The sequence below is a fragment of the Cherax quadricarinatus genome, chromosome 8 (genome assembly GCF_038502225.1).
Source record: "Cherax quadricarinatus isolate ZL_2023a chromosome 8, ASM3850222v1, whole genome shotgun sequence".
Classification (NCBI taxonomy): domain Eukaryota; kingdom Metazoa; phylum Arthropoda; class Malacostraca; order Decapoda; family Parastacidae; genus Cherax; species Cherax quadricarinatus.
The window spans coordinates 19,921,311-19,937,635 of record NC_091299.1 but is presented as its reverse complement, the minus strand read 5'-3'; the positions used below and the strand labels follow the sequence as shown (position 1 = coordinate 19,937,635).

Genomic DNA, 16,325 nt, shown 5'->3' with positions numbered 1-16,325 from the left:
GCTTGCAAGTACTAAATAAGCTACCATGGCTCCAAAGAAAGCTCCTAGTGCCAGGCCTGTGGTAAAGAAGGTGAGAAATACGATTGAATTTAAGAAAAACATCATTGAACAATATGACCTTCATTACATAGGAGGAAAAGGCAATGCCAGGACACAAGCCTATGAAAGACAGACTGACACTCATGTTTTGTGCTAATGCTAGTGGGGATTTCAAAGTGAAGCCATTACTAGTGTACCATTCTGAAAATCTCAGAGCGTTCAGGAAAAACAATGTTATGAAGACTAAATTGTGTGTGTTTTGGTCCTAGTGGCATTAAGAAACAGAGAAGAGAAGCCACCCCAGAAAAGCAATTGGTACCTGAGGTGTTGATGGAAGGGGATTCCCCTTCCAAACTAAATAATCCAATCTCCTCCTCCAGTCTCCCATACACTAAGAAGAATCTCCAATAAAGGTAAGTGTTATGCTGTTAATGTTTCATTCACCATTTCCCATTGTATTGTTTATGTACTACATCTATATTTCATGTAAAAAAATTTTTTGTTTTAAAATTTCTGGGTGTCAGGAACGGATTAATTGTATTTACATTATTTCTTACGGGGAAAATTGATTCGCAAATCGTAGATTTCGATAATAGTAGCAACTCCAGGAACGGATTAACTACAAAAAACGAGGGACCACTGTACTAGTACGTCATGGACACTGATGCATAAGCTGTACAAGTACGTCCGAAACCCTGAAAGGGTTAACAAAAAAAAACTTTTCTAGACATTTTTTTTTAAGGTAATTTTTGTAACAAAGGCCATCCCACATCTCGCTTCTCGGTGCTCTATGTCTCAATATCGGTACAGGGCTAACAGACAAATTCAAAAATTTTTATTTCCAATTTGTTGGTTAGTAATGAATTGCTCCAGCCATGGTACCTTTGCCTTTGAATGGTTTCAAGTTTTCCTACTTCCACACCCTGGCTCTGGGCCAGGTTTGTCAGATACAGGAGGGCCTCGCTTATACAGTAGGTTTAGTTCTGGGCTATCACTGTAAAGCAAAAATCGCTGTAAAGCGAGTCATACTTTTTTCACTTTCAAGTGCATATAAAAGCCTGATAACATATTTACACTACCATACATTATATGAGCAATAGCGTTAAGCATAAAAAAATGCATATAGAGAACACACATCACTTACCTTAAAATACGTAATTTCATCCTTAGCTTATAATAAGTGAATACATTTATTGTAGGAAGACTGTATAAATGAAGAATGGGTATAATTGAAAACTGTTGTACTTGCAAAACACTGTAAAGCAAGACCTGCCTGTATATAACATTCCTGAAATGAATAAGTTATCTTAGATGTTAACATACCTGGTAAACGATCCATGCCGCCTTCTGCCTCTTCTAGTGGACGCTTCTGACCGGATGGTTGGATCTTAGCAGCGATCTGACAAAAGCATATAGAAAATAAAATTTTAGTGAATGACAAAGGAACTGCCATGTCCCCATGCCCAAATTAATATACCAGCATGACAACGTCAACACACACACACACACACACACGAACAAATATGTAAGCACGCATGCATTCCTGAGTGCATGCAGTGAACAAAAATGGATGACATGTTTAGAAGAAACTCTATACAAGAAAATGTCTTCACACAGCAGGTACTAGCAGGCATCAGGAATATATACATTTTATATAATTATACACACACACATATACAGTGGACCCCTGGTTAACGATATTTTTTCACTCCAGAAGTATGTTCAGGTGCCAGTACTGACCGAATTTGTTCCCATAAGAAATATTGTGAAGTAGATTAGTCCATTTCAGACCCCCAAACATACACGTACAAACGCACTTACATAAATACACTTACATAATTGGTCGCATTCGGAGGTAATCGTTATGCGGGGGTCCACTGTATATATATGCGTATATACAGTGGACCCCGCATACCGCACACATCGCATACCGTACAATCCGCATACTGCTCGCTTTTTTCGCAAAAATTTTGCCTCTCATACCGCCCAAAAACCCGCTCACCGCTCTTCGTCCGAGACGCGTCCAATGTGCGGCCTGAGCCACGCTCACATGTTCCGCCGGTGGCATTGTTTACCAGCCAGCCTCCGCGGTAACATCCAAGCACACAATCGGAACATTTCGTATTATTATAGTGTTTTTGGTGATTTTTTCTGGAAAATAAGTGACCATGGGCCCCAAGAAAGCTTCTAGTGCCAACCCTACAGCAATAAGGGTGAGAATTACTATAGAGATGAAGAAAAAGATCATTGATAAGTATGAAAGTGGAGTGCGTGTCTCCGAGCTGGCCAGGTTGTATAATAAACCTCAATCAACCATCGCTACTATTGGTGGTAAAGCTGCTGCTGCTGCTGTTGTACCACCGTCAGCTGCTGCTGCACTGTCAGTTGCTGCTGCTGCTGCTGCTGCTGTAGCATTGTCTGCTGCTGCTGTAGCATCGTCTGCTGCTGCTGCTGCTGTACCACCGTCTGCTGCTGCTGTAGCATCGTCTGCTGCTGCTGCTGCACCACCGTCTGCTGCTGCTGTAGCACCGTCTGCTGCTGTTGTAGCACTGTCAGCTGCTGCTGCTGCTGTAGCACCGTTGTTGGTGTGGCTTATTGAGAATACCAAGAACCAATTAACCCCAGAGGATTTGCCACCCAGGATAACCCAAAAAAGTCAGTGTCGTCTAACTTATTTCCATTGGGGTCCTTAATCATGTCTCCCAGGATGCAACCCACACCAGTCGACTAACACCCAGGTGAACAGGGAAAAATGCCTGGAACTAGTGCTCATACTGGTGAATTTAAAGCCAGCAAAGGTTGGTTTGAGAGATTTAAGAATCGTAGTGGCATACACAGTGTGATAAGGCATGTTCTGGAAGAAAATGCCAAACAGGACCTACAGTACTCAGGAGGAAAAGGCACTCCCAGGACACAGTGTCTCATCAGTCATTGCTGCATCTTCAATAAGGTAAGTGTCATTTATTCTTCATTTAGTAGAGTAATACATGCACAATATATATTGTGCATGTACTACTCTACTATTTTGCATGTATCCTTCTCTGTGTGTAGGAAAATGTATATTTCATGTGGTAAAAAAAAAAATTCATACTTTTGGGTGTCTTGCACGGATTAATTTGATTTCCATTATTTCTTATGGGGGAAATTCATTCGCATACCGACCATTTCGCATAACAATCAGCCCTCTTGCACGGATTAAAGTCGCTATGCGGGGGTCCACTGTGTGTGTGTGTGTGTGTGTGTGTGTGTGTGTGTGTGTGAGATATTTTATATATATAATAATATATATATATATATATATATATATATATATATATATATATATATATATATATATATACATATACATATACATATATATATATATATATATATAGTGGACCCCCGCTTAACGATCACCTCCAAATGCGACCAATTATGTAAGTGTATTTATGTAAGTGCATTTGTACGTGTATGTTTGGGGGTCTGAAATGGACTAATCTACTTCACAATATTCCTTATGGGAAGAAATTCGGTCAGTACTGGCACCTGAACATACTACTGGAATGAAAAAAGTTCGTTAACCGGGGGTCCACTGTATATATATATATATATATATATATATACACACACACACACATTATAGGTAGTAGGTTGATAGACAGCAACCACCCAGGGAGGTACTACCGTCCTGCCAAGTGAGTGTAAAACGGAAGCCTGTAATTGTTTTACATGATGGAAGGATTCTGGTGTCCATTTTTCTGTCTCATAAACATGCAAGATTTCAGGTATGTCTTGCTACTTCTACTTACACTTAGGTCACACTAAACGTACATTTTTTTTTATTTTTATTATCACACTGGCCGATTCCCACCAAGGCAGGGTGGCCCGAAAAAGAAAAACTTTCACCATCATTCACTCCATCACTGTCTTGCCAGAAGGGTGCTTTACACTACAGTTTTTAAACTGCAACATTAACACCCCTCCTTCAGAGTGCAGGCACTGTACTTCCCATCTCCAGGACTCAAGTCCGGCCTGCCGGTTTCCCTGAATCCCTTCATAAATGTTACTTTGCTCACACTCCAACAGCACGTCAAGTATTAAAAACCATTTGTCTCCATTCACTCCTATCAAACACGCTCACGCATGCCCGCTGGAAGTCCAAGCCCCTCGCACACAAAACCTCATTTACCCCCTCCCTCCAACCCTTCCTAGGCCGACCCCTACCCCGCCTTCCTTCCACTACAGACTGATACACTCTTGAAGTTATTCTGTTTCGCTCCATTCTCTCTACATGTCCGAACCACCTCAACAACCCTTCCTCAGCCCTCTGGACAACAGTTTTGGTAATCCCGCACCTCCTCCTAACTTCCAACTACGAATTCTCTGCATTATATTCACACCACACATTGCCCTCAGACATGACATCTCCACTGCCTCCAGCCTTCTCCTCGCTGCAACATTCATCACCCATGCTTCACACCCATATAAGAGCGTTGGTAAAACTATACTCTCATACATTCCCCTCTTTGCCTCCAAGGACAAAGTTCTCTGTCTCCACAGACTCCTAAGTGCACCTCTCACTCTTTTTCCCTCATCAATTCTATGATTCACCTCATCTTTCATAGACCCATCCACTGACACGTCCACTCCCAAATATCTGAATACGTTCACCTCCTCCATACTCTCTCCCTCCAATCTGATATTCAATCTTTCATCACCTAATCTTTTTGTTATCCTCATAACCTTACTCTTTCCTGTATTCACCTTTAATTTTCTTCTTTTGCACACCCTACCAAATTCATCCACCAATCTCTGCAGCTTCTCTTCAGAATCTCCCAAGAGCACAGTGTCATCAGCAAAGAGCAGCTGTGACAACTCCCACCCTGTGTGTGATTCTTTATCTTTTAACTCCACGCCTCTTGCCAAGACCCTCGCATTTACTTCTCTTACAACCCCATCTATAAATATATTGAACAACCACGGTGACATCACACATCCTTGTCTAAGGCCTACTTTTACTGGGAAAAAATTTCCCTCTTTTCTACATACTCTAACTTGAGCCTCACTATCCTCGTAAAAACTCTTCACTGCTTTCAGTAACCTACCTCCTACACCATACACTTGCAACATCTGCCACATTGCCCCCCTATCCACCCTGTCATACGCCTTTTCCAAATCCATAAATGCCACAAAGACCTCTTTAGCCTTATCTAAATACTGTTCACTTATATGTTTCACTGTAAACACCTGGTCCACACACCCCCTACCTTTCCTAAAGCCTCCTTGTTCATCTGCTATCCTATTCTCCGTCTTACTCTTAATTCTTTCAATTATAACTCTACCATACACTTTACCAGGTACACTCAACAGACTTATCCCCCTATAATTTTTGCACTCTCTTTTATCCCCTTTGCCTTTATACAAAGGAACTATGCATGCTCTCTGCCAATCCCTAGGTACCTTACCCTCTTCCATACATTTATTAAATAATTGCACCAACCACTCCAAAACTATATCCCCACCTGCTTTTAACATTTCTATCTTTATCCCATCAATCCCGGCTGCCTTACCTCCTTTCATTTTACCTACTGCCTCACGAACTTCCCCCACACTCACAACTGGCTCTTCCTCACTCCTACAAGATGTTATTCCTCCTTGCCCTATACACGAAATCACAGCTTCCCTATCTTCATCAACATTTAACAATTCCTCAAAATATTCCCTCCATCTTCCCAATACCTCTAACTCTCCATTTAATAACTCTCCTCTCCTATTTTTAACTGACAAATCCATTTGTTCTCTAGGCTTCCTTAACTTGTTAATCTCACTCCAAAACTTTTTCTTATTTTCAACAAAATTTGTTGATAACAGTTCACCCACTCTCTCATTTGCTCTCTTTTTACATTGCTTCACCACTCTCTTAACCTCTCTCTTTTTCTCCATATACTCTTCCCTCCTTGCATCACTTCTACTTTGTAAAAACTTCTCATATGCTAACTTTTTCTCCCTTACTACTCTCTTTACATCATCATTCCACCAATCGCTCCTCTTCCCTCCTGCACCCACTTTCCTGTAACCACAAACTTCTGCTGAACACTCTAACACTACATTTTTAAACCTACCCCATTCCTCTTCGACCCCATTGCCTATGCTCTCATTAGCCCATCTATCCTCCAATAGCTGTTTATATCTTACCCTAACTGCCTCCTCTTTTAGTTTATAAACCTTCACCTCTCTCTTCCCTGATGCTTCTATTCTCCTTGTATCCCATCTACCTTTTACTCTCAGTGTAGCTACAACTAGAAAGTGATCTGATATATCTGTGGCCCCTCGATAAACATGTACATCCTGAAGTCTACTCAACAGTCTTTTATCTACTAATACATAATCCAACAAACTACTGTCATTTCGCCCTACATCATATCGTGTATACTTATTTATCCTCTTTTTCTTAAAATATGTATTACCTATAACTAAACCCCTTTCTATACAAAGTTCAATCAAAGGGCTCCCATTATCATTTACACCTGGCACCCCAAACTTACCTACCACACCCTCTCTAAAAGTTTCTCCTACTTTAGCATTCAGGTCCCCTACCACAATTACTCTCTCACTTGGTTCAAAGGCTCCTATACATTCACTTAACATCTCCCAAAATCTCTCTCTCTCCTCTGCATTCCTCTCTTCTCCAGGTGCATACACGCTTATTATGACCCACTTCTCGCATCCAACCTTTACTTTAATCCACATAATTCTCGAATTTACACATTCATATTCTCTTTTCTCCTTCCATAACTGATCATTTAACATTACTGCTACCCCTTCCTTTGCTCTAACTCTCTCAGATACTCCAGATTTAATCCCATTTATTTCCCCCCACTGAAACTCTCCTACCCCCTTCAGCTTTGTTTCGCTTAGAGCCAGGACATCCAACTTCTTTTCATTCATAACATCAGCAATCATCTGTTTCTTGTCATCCGCACTACATCCACGCACATTTAAACAACCCAGTTTTATAAAGTTTTTCTTCTTCTCTTTTTTAGTAAATGTATACAGGAGAAGGGGTTACTAGCCCATTGCTCCCGGCATTTTAGTCGCCTCATACGACACGCATGGCTTACGGAGGAAAGATTCTTTTCCACTTCCCCATGGACAATAGAAGAAATAAAAAAGAACAAGAGCTATTTAGAATAAGGAGAAAAACCTAGATGTATGTATATATATATATGCATGTGCGTGTCTGTGAAGTGTGACCAAAGTGTAAGTAGGAGTAGCAAGATATCCCTGTTATCTAGCGTGTTTATGAGACAGAAAAAGAAAACCAGCAATCCTACCATCATGCAAAACAGTTACAGGTTTTTGTTTCACAGTCATCTGGCAGGACGGTAGTACTTCCCTGGGTGGTTGCTGTCTACCAACCTACTACCTACATGTACAAGCATATATATACACACCCCTCTGGGTTTTCTAATATTTTCTTACTAGTTCTTGTTGTTTATTTTCTCTTACCTCCATGGGGAAGTGGAACAGAATTCTTCCTCCGTAAGCTATGCGTGTTGTAGGAGGCAACTAAAATGCAGGGAGCAAGGGGCTAGTAACCTCTTCTGTATATATTACTAAATGTAAAAGGAGAAACTTTCGTTTTTTCTTTTGGGCCACCCCGCCTTGGTGGGATACGGCCGGTGTGTTGATAGATAGATAAATATATAATTATTATTATTATTATTAACACACTGGCCGATTCCCACCAAGGCAGGGTGGCCCGAAAAAGAAAAACTTTCACCATCATTCACTCCATCACTGTCTTGCCAGAAGGGTGCTTTACACTACAGTTTTTAAACTGCAACATTAACATCCCTCCTTCAGAGTGCAGGCACTGTAATTCCCATATCCAGGACTCAAGTTCAGCCTGCCGGTTTCCCCGAATCCCTTCATAAATGTTACTTTGCTCACACTCCAACACCACGTTATGTATTAAAAACCATTTGTCTCCATTCACTCCTATCAAACACGCTCACTCATGCCCGCTGGAAGTCCAAGCCCCTCGCACACAAAACCTCCTTTACCCCCTCCCTAAAACCTTTCCTAGGCTGACCCCTACCCCGTCTTCCTTCCACTACAGATTGATACACTCTTGAAGTCATTCTGTTTCGCTCCATTCTCTCTACATATCCGAACCACCTCAACAACCCTTCCTCAGCCCTCTGGACAACAGTTTTGGTAATCCCGCACCTCCTCCTAACCTCCAAACTATGAATTCTCTGCATTGTATTCACACCACACATTGCCCTCAGACATGACATCTCCACTGCCTCCAGCCTTCTCCTCGCTGCAACATTCATTACCCATGCTTCATACCCATATAAGAGCGTTGGTAAAACTATACTCTCATACATTCCCCTCTTTGCCTCCAAGGACAAAGTTCTTTGTCTCCACAGACTCCTAAGTGCACCGCTCACCCTTTTCCCCTCATCAATTCTATGATTCACATCATCTTTCATAGACCCATCCGCTGACATGTCCACTCCCAAATATCTGAATACATTCACCTCCTCCATACTCTCTCCCTCCAATCTGATATCCAATCTTTCATCACCTAATCTTTTTCTTATCCTCATAACCTTACTCTTTCCTGTATTCACTTTTAATTTTCGTCTTTTGCATACCCTACCAAATTCATCTACCAACCTCTGCAACTTCTCTTCAGAATCTCCCAAGAGCACAGTGTCATCCGCAAAGAGCAACTGTGACAACTCCCACTTTATGTGTGATTCTTTATCTTTCAACTCCACTCCTCTTGCCAAGACCCTCGCATTTACTTCTCTTACAACCCCATCTATAAATATACTAAACAACCACGGTGGCATCACACATCCTTGTCTAAGGCCTACTTTTACTGGGAAATAATCTCCCTCTTTCCTACATACTCTAACTTGAGCCTCACTATCCTCGCAAAAACTCTTCACTGCTTTCAGTAACCTACCTCCTACACCATACACCTGCAACATCTGCCACATTGCCCCCCTATCCACCCTGTCATACACATTTTCCAAATCCATAAATGCCACAAAAACCTCTTTAGCCTTATCTAAATACTGTTCGCTTATATGTTTCCCTGTAAACTCCTGGTCCACACACCCCCTACCTTTCCTAAAGCCTCCTTATTCATCTGCTATCCTATTCTCTGTCTTACTATTAATTCTTTCAATAATAACGCTACCATACACTTTACCAGGTATACTCAACAGACTTATCCCCCTATAATTTTTGCACTCTTTTGTCCCCTTTGCCTTTATACAAAGGAACTATACATGCTCTCTGCCAATCCCTAGGTACCTTACCCTCTTCCATACATTTATTAAATAATTGCACCAACCACTCCAAAACTATATCCCCACCTGCTTTTAACATTTTTATCTTTATCCCATCAATCCCGGCTGCCTTACCCCCTTTCATTTTATGTACTGCCTCACGAACTTCCCCCACACTCACAATTGGCTCTCCCTCACTCCTACAAGATGTTATTCCTCCTTGCCCTATACACGAAATCACAGCTTCCCTATCTTCATCAACATTTAACAATTCCTCAAAATATTCCCTCCATCTTCCCAATACCTCTAACTCTCCATTTAATAACTCTCCTCTCCTATTTTTAACTGACAAATCCATTTGTTCTCTAGGCTTCCTTAACTTGTTAATCTCACTCCAAAACTTTTTCTTATTTTCAACAAAATTTGTTGATAACATCTCACCCACTCTCTCATTTGCTCTCTTTTTACATTGCTTCACCACTCTCTTAACCTCTCTCTTTTTCTCCATATACTCTTCCCACCTTGCATCACTTCTACTTTGTAAAAACTTCTCATATGCTAACTTTTTCTCCCTTACTACTCTCTTTACATCATCATTCCACCAATCGCTCCTCTTCCCTCCCGTACCCACTTTCCTGTAACCACAAACTCCTGCTGAACACTAACACTACATTCTTAAACCTACCCCATACCTCTTCGACCCCATTGCCTATGCTCTCATTAGCCCATCTATCCTCCAACAGCTGTTTATATCTTACCCTAACTGCCCCCTCTTCCCGGATGCTTCTATTCTCCTTGTATCCCATCTACCTTTTACTCTCAGTGTAGCTACAACTAAAAAGTGATCTGATATATCTGTGGCCCCTCTATAAACATGTACATCCTGAAGCCTACTCAACAGTCCTTCATCTACCAATACATAATCCAACAAACTACTGTCATTTCGCCCTACATCATATCTTGTATACTTATTTATCCTCTTTTTCCTAAAATGTGCATTACCTATAACTAAACCCCTTTCTATACAAAGTTCAATCAAAAGGCTCCCATCATTATTTTCACCTGGCACCCCAAACTTACCTACCACACCCTCTCTAAAAATTTCTCCTACTTTAGCATTCAGATCCCCTACCACAATTACCCTCTCACTTGGTTCAAAGGTTCCTATATATTCACTTAACATCTCCCAAAATCTCTCTCTCTCCTCTACATTCCTCTCTTCTCCAGGTGCATACATGCTTATTATGACCCACTTTTCGCATCCAACCTTTACTTTAATCCACATAATCCTTGAATTTACACATTCATATTCTCTTTTCTCCTTCCATAACTGATCCTTCAACATTACTGCTACCCCTTCCTTAGCTCTAACTCTCTCAGATACTCCAGATTTAATCCCATTTATTTCCCCCCACCGAAACTCCCCTACCCCCTTCAGCTTTGTTTCGTTTAGGGCCAGGGCATCCAACTTCTTTTCATTCATAACATCAGCAATCATCTGTTTCTTGTCATCCGCACTACATCCATGCACATTCAAGCATCCCAGTTTTATGAAGTTTTTCTTCTTCTCTTTTATAGTAAATGTCTACAGTAGAAGGGGTTACTAGCCCATCGCTCCCGGCATTTTAGTCGCCTAATACGACACGCATGGCTTACGGAGGAAAGATTCTTTTCCACTTCCCCATGGACAACAGAATAAATAAAGAAGAACAAGAGCTATTTAGAAAAAGGAGAAAAACCTAGATGTATATATGCCTGTGCGTGTCTGTGAAGCGTGACCAAAGTGTAAGTAGGAGTAGCAAGATATCCCTGTTATCTAGCATGTTTATGAGACAAAAAGACACCAGCAATCCTACCATCATGCAAAACAGTTACAGGTTTGTGTTTCACAGTCATCTGGCAGGAGGGTAGTACTTCCCTGGGTGGTTGCTGTCTACCAACCTACTACCTTCATATATCTATATATACATATATATATAAATATATACAGTGGACCCCCGAGTTTCGTGATTAATTCGTTCCAGAGAGCCCGACGAAGGTCGAAATTCACGGAACTCGAAACTATTTTCCCCATAAGAAATAATGGAAATAAAATTTGTTTAACGAGTTTGTTTGGTAGTATGGTAGCGGGTGGTTAATGATAAACGTCTTCGGAGGCTTCTTTGTTTATTGAAAGGTCGTGGTGGGTACACAGGCTTGTGTGTTTGTGCCCATGGCCCGGGCAGGGCCATCCCACGAGAGAGAGCTGGGAGTACTTGTGTCTTGCTGCTAGGCCGCTGTGTGTGTGAGAGCGAAGAAAGGGCAGGCAGGCTGAAGTAGCAATCTCTATAGGTGGCAGCACCAGCATGGCACGAAATATGAACTAAGCTGGCAGACAGCATAGGCTGTGTGCAGACAGTACAGGCTGTCTACATATGCTTGGCCACCTACCGCACATCGTCCCGACGCGACAATACTGGTGGTAAAAGAAACTCGGTCTCCCTCGTAGGAATAGGGCACAGAACACAAAATAACACATACAGGAAGGCCCCACTTATACGGCTGGTTAGGTTCCAGGCTACCGCCCTAAAGCGGAAACCGCCGTAAAGTGGAACACCCTTTTTTTCCACTTACAAATGCATACAAACACTAGATAACAAGTTTACACTAACATATATTAAGTTAGCAATAGAACCAGGCATCAAAAAACAATAAAAAGTACAATACACACATAGTGCACTCATTACTTACCTTAAAATATTTATAGTCTTAATCTAGGGTGAGACAAGTAGTATTTATTGTAAGAAATCAAGTGTGGTATGTATGGTAGTCAGCCAGGCTACCATACCAGGCCACCCCACCCACACATACAATTCTATGATATTTAAGCATCCCAGAGCGATAAAATGTATATACAGTTCACTCATTACTTACCTTAAAATATAGGGTGAGATGAGTAGTATTTATTGTAAAAAATCAAGTGTGGTATGTATGGTAGTCAGCCGGGCTACCATACCAGGCCAACCCACCCCCACATATATTCCATGATATTTAAGCATCCCAGAGCGATAAAATGTATATACAGTTCACTCATTACTTACCTTAAAATATTTGTAGTCTTAATGTAGGGTCAGGAGTAAGTAAACGAGATAAAACGAATAAATGAGAGAAAGAATGAGTGCATGAGAGAGGACAGGCGCAGAGTTATGTAAACAAACCAGGCGAAGGTAAGTTTTGTAAACGAAGTGTACACGTCTGGTTTGTGTACAAGTTACATTGTGTACAGGTTGTCTCTACATTGATACGGTAGAATAAATAAAGAAGAACACTCCCATTCTCATGTAACATCATTTTAAGAAGAAATGATGCTCTGAGTGAAGGCAATGGAAATAAGTCACTGACTTTTTTGGGTTATCCTAGGTTCTCTACACATATGTTATGTATGATAATCTATGTAACTGTATTTGTGTATACCTGAATAAACTTACTTACATACATACGAAAGGAATAATTTTCTACAGTTACCCCCAGTAACACATTTTCTCTTATGTTAGATTCGAGAAAATGTTATTCTTGGCATCACTTGTACAAGTTATCTGGCTACGACATCTCATATTTATTTATTCTATTGTAGGGTGTATTTATCATCTTTTTATGTTATGTATCGTGTTTATTATATAATTTTGAAAAAAATATCATGGATGGATTAATGAAAATGTGTATACAGTGGACCCCCGCATAACGATTACCTCCGAATGCGACCAATTATGTAAGTGTATTTATGTAAGTGCGTTTGTACGTGTATGTTTGGGGGTCTGAAATGGACTAATCTACTTCACAATATTTCTTATGGGAACAAATTCGGTCAGTACTGGCACCTGAACATACTTCTGGAGTGAAAAAATATCGTTAACCGGGGGTCCACTGTATTAACGTAATATACAACATTTAATAAGACTCGGTGATTATTATTATTATTAGCATTTCTAATATGGCGTCACTTGTGCAAGTCGTCTGCTACCACATCTCATATTTATGTTTATTTATTCTATTGTGGGGTGTATTTAACATCTTTTTATGTTATGTATCGTGTTTATTATATAATTTTGAAAAAATATCATAGATGGATTAATGAAAATGTGTATTTAACGTAATATACGACATTTAAATGAGACGATGATTATCATTACTAATATGACGTCTGGAGACAAAACACTCTTACTGATTTTAATGTGTACCTGCATGCCAGCACAGTATGTAAGTTTAAGTACAGGTATACATAAGTATAATTATCAGAGTATATATAAAATATGAAATAACTTTTAAAAACATTTGAAATTTTGGAGTTTCCAGACAAAATGGAGAGACTTAGTGCTTACTGAGCTCACGAAGAATGTAAACAAACAAGGTGGGGCGCGGTGACCGTATTAGAAAGTCAGGTGGGGGGAGCCGTATAGAGAGTTTTGATCATAATTTGAAATGACCGTATTAGCGGAACGCCGTAAAGTGAAACGCCGTAAAGCGGGGCCTTCCTGTATATATACATATGGACATGGAAAAAGAACTTCCTACAGGGAGGGAAGAAAAAAACATGTGGGGTGTGCTAAACATCGTGGTCAAAGGCAGTGAGCGTCGAAGTGCATCACTGCACGCCTTCCTGCGTCTGGACAGATACTGCAACACAGGAGACATCGCTGCGGCTGAGCTGTGACGTAACAGGGTACGGTCTCCTCTGGAACAGTGAAGCAGTCATCGTAGGAGTCGCTGCAGGTTTCACTCAACCTGGGGCACGACATGCTGGTGCCCTCGAGTGAGGCGTCGACAAAACTCAGCAACTGGGCAGGACTTCTGGCAAGCGACTCAGGAGGACACTTCTCGACGTACTGTCGCTGGGCTGTCACTGCCGGCGAGCGTGGAGCGAGTTGTGGCAGACGACTGGGCGAAACATCTGGGAGTCGTAACATCATACACCAGACTGCAGTGAGCGAGCTAGCAGTCAAAGTGACATCTTTGTGCAGGCTGCTCACTGAAGCTTGTGACACGAGGCTGACACAGCGCCTGCCGACAGTGGCTGACTGCGGCTTGACGAGTATCATTCTCTCGGCAGTTGGAGTTACAGCAGAGGTTAGTCTAAGCGTCCCCAGACTTGTTTCTCTACATATAACTGCATTCTGAAGGTCTGGAGGTGAAGTGAAACAAATCTCGATGGGAATCGTAGCAGGTACGATTCTGCAGAACGTCACGAGCGACGAGCATAAAAGCTTTCTGTACAAGAGGGCTCGGTCACTCGGGGGCTGACTTGACATCAGCTGTCAAACGTACTGGTCACACGGGTGACTTAACACAGTGGTGCTACTCAGGTCTGGCTCAGACCTCACTGGACACACGGAAACTTTACACACCCGAGGTACATGGCTTAAACTAGCAAATGATGCTTTTCTGTGCATAAAACTGACTAAGACATACTAAAATGTGACAACACTGACCGAGAGGATTTAATTAACACGACATATATCTTCTCTCAGTCTTCTCGACAATACTAAAATAATTACTGAACACTCGATGGTGACATGTGATGTCAGGCGTGATAACGTCAGCAGACATCTCGAGGTGATGTCAGGCAGACATCGTGAGGTGACGTCAGCAGACATCGTGACGTCATGAAGTCGGCCAGCATCGTGGGTGACGTCAATGTGATGTGAGCAGCAGACCACAGCATGAGGCCTCGGACATCTGGTAACTCACGTGGCTGGTAGATCCACGTGACATCGCCCACACCCGTGGCGTAGGGATCCACGTGGCGTCGTGATCTGCGTGGCATGCTGATCTATGTGGCTTGCTGATCTACGTGGTATGCTGATCTACGTGGTATGCTGATCTACGTGGTATGCTGATCTACGTGGTATGCTGATCTACGTGGCTTGCTGATCTACGTGGCTTGCTGATCTACGTGGCATGCTGATCTACGTGGCATGCCGATCCACGTGGCTTGCTGATCTACGTGGCATGCTGATCCACGTGGCATGCTGATCCACGTAGCTTCGAGTGGCCTCGGGCACTCGGATACACAGCTCTGGCAATGAATTCACACAGAAAACAGCAGAAAACACAGCAGAGGGAGTGGGCAGTGGTGAGTGTATGGTAGACGGGTGAGCATGAGTAGGGCGAGCATGGGCAAGGTGAGAAACAGCCACTTCCTCTCCTCCTCCCCCACCCACAAACACGTGGAGAACTCACACTGGACGCAGAAATCACTACAAAACTCACCTCTGTCTTGCTGAAACAGCTGTGCTGAGCTGAACAACAACAGCAACATACAAGTGACGCTGAACACGTGACTTGAGAAACAGCGTGGGACCCTGTAGCGTGGGGTCACTTACAATTCTCGGAGAATTTCGGCAAATTTCGGCCTGGATCCTGCTTGTACCTGTGTCTGGATGCTCAAACGTGCAGACACGACATCAGGATAACTCGTTGAGAGACGGATGCTTCTTGTATGGGATGATGAAGTGAAGATGACTTCATACCTCTTCCTTCCTCTCTCTGGGCAAACAACTGCTGCGACCACCACTGCTACCAATGTTTAATGGGTTTGTTTGGTAGTATGGTAGCGGGTGGTTAATGATAAACGTCTTCGGAGGCTTCTTTGTTTATTGAAAGGTCGTGGTGGGTACACAGGCTTGTGTGTTTGTGCCCATGGCCCGGGCAGGGCCATCCCACGAGAGAGAGCTGGGAGTACTTGTGTCTTGCTGCTAGGCCGCTGTGTGTGTGAGAGCGAGGCAAGGGCAGGCAGGCTGAAGTAGCAACGCCTATAGGTGGCAGCACCAGCATGGCGCGAAATATGAACTAAGCTGGCAGACAGCATAGGCTGTCTGTGCAGACAGTACAGGCTGTCTGCAAATTAATCCGTTCCATACACCCAAAAATATTAAAATAAAAAAAAAAATCAAATTAAAGATTTACATAATGAAAACAATCAGAAATCAAGTACATGCATTTAAAATAAATAATAAC

General features: G+C 42.1%; 1 protein-coding gene across 1 annotated transcript in view; it reads right to left on the bottom strand.

The window, feature by feature from the left end:
• Window positions 1–16,325, bottom strand: part of Psi (P-element somatic inhibitor) — a gene marked incomplete in the record, with an annotated part of 171,897 nt that overhangs the window by 123,931 nt on the left and 31,641 nt on the right. The window contains 1 exon segment of the mRNA XM_070082914.1: window positions 1,363–1,438. Within this exon segment, the coding sequence (XP_069939015.1) occupies window positions 1,363–1,438 (76 nt within the window).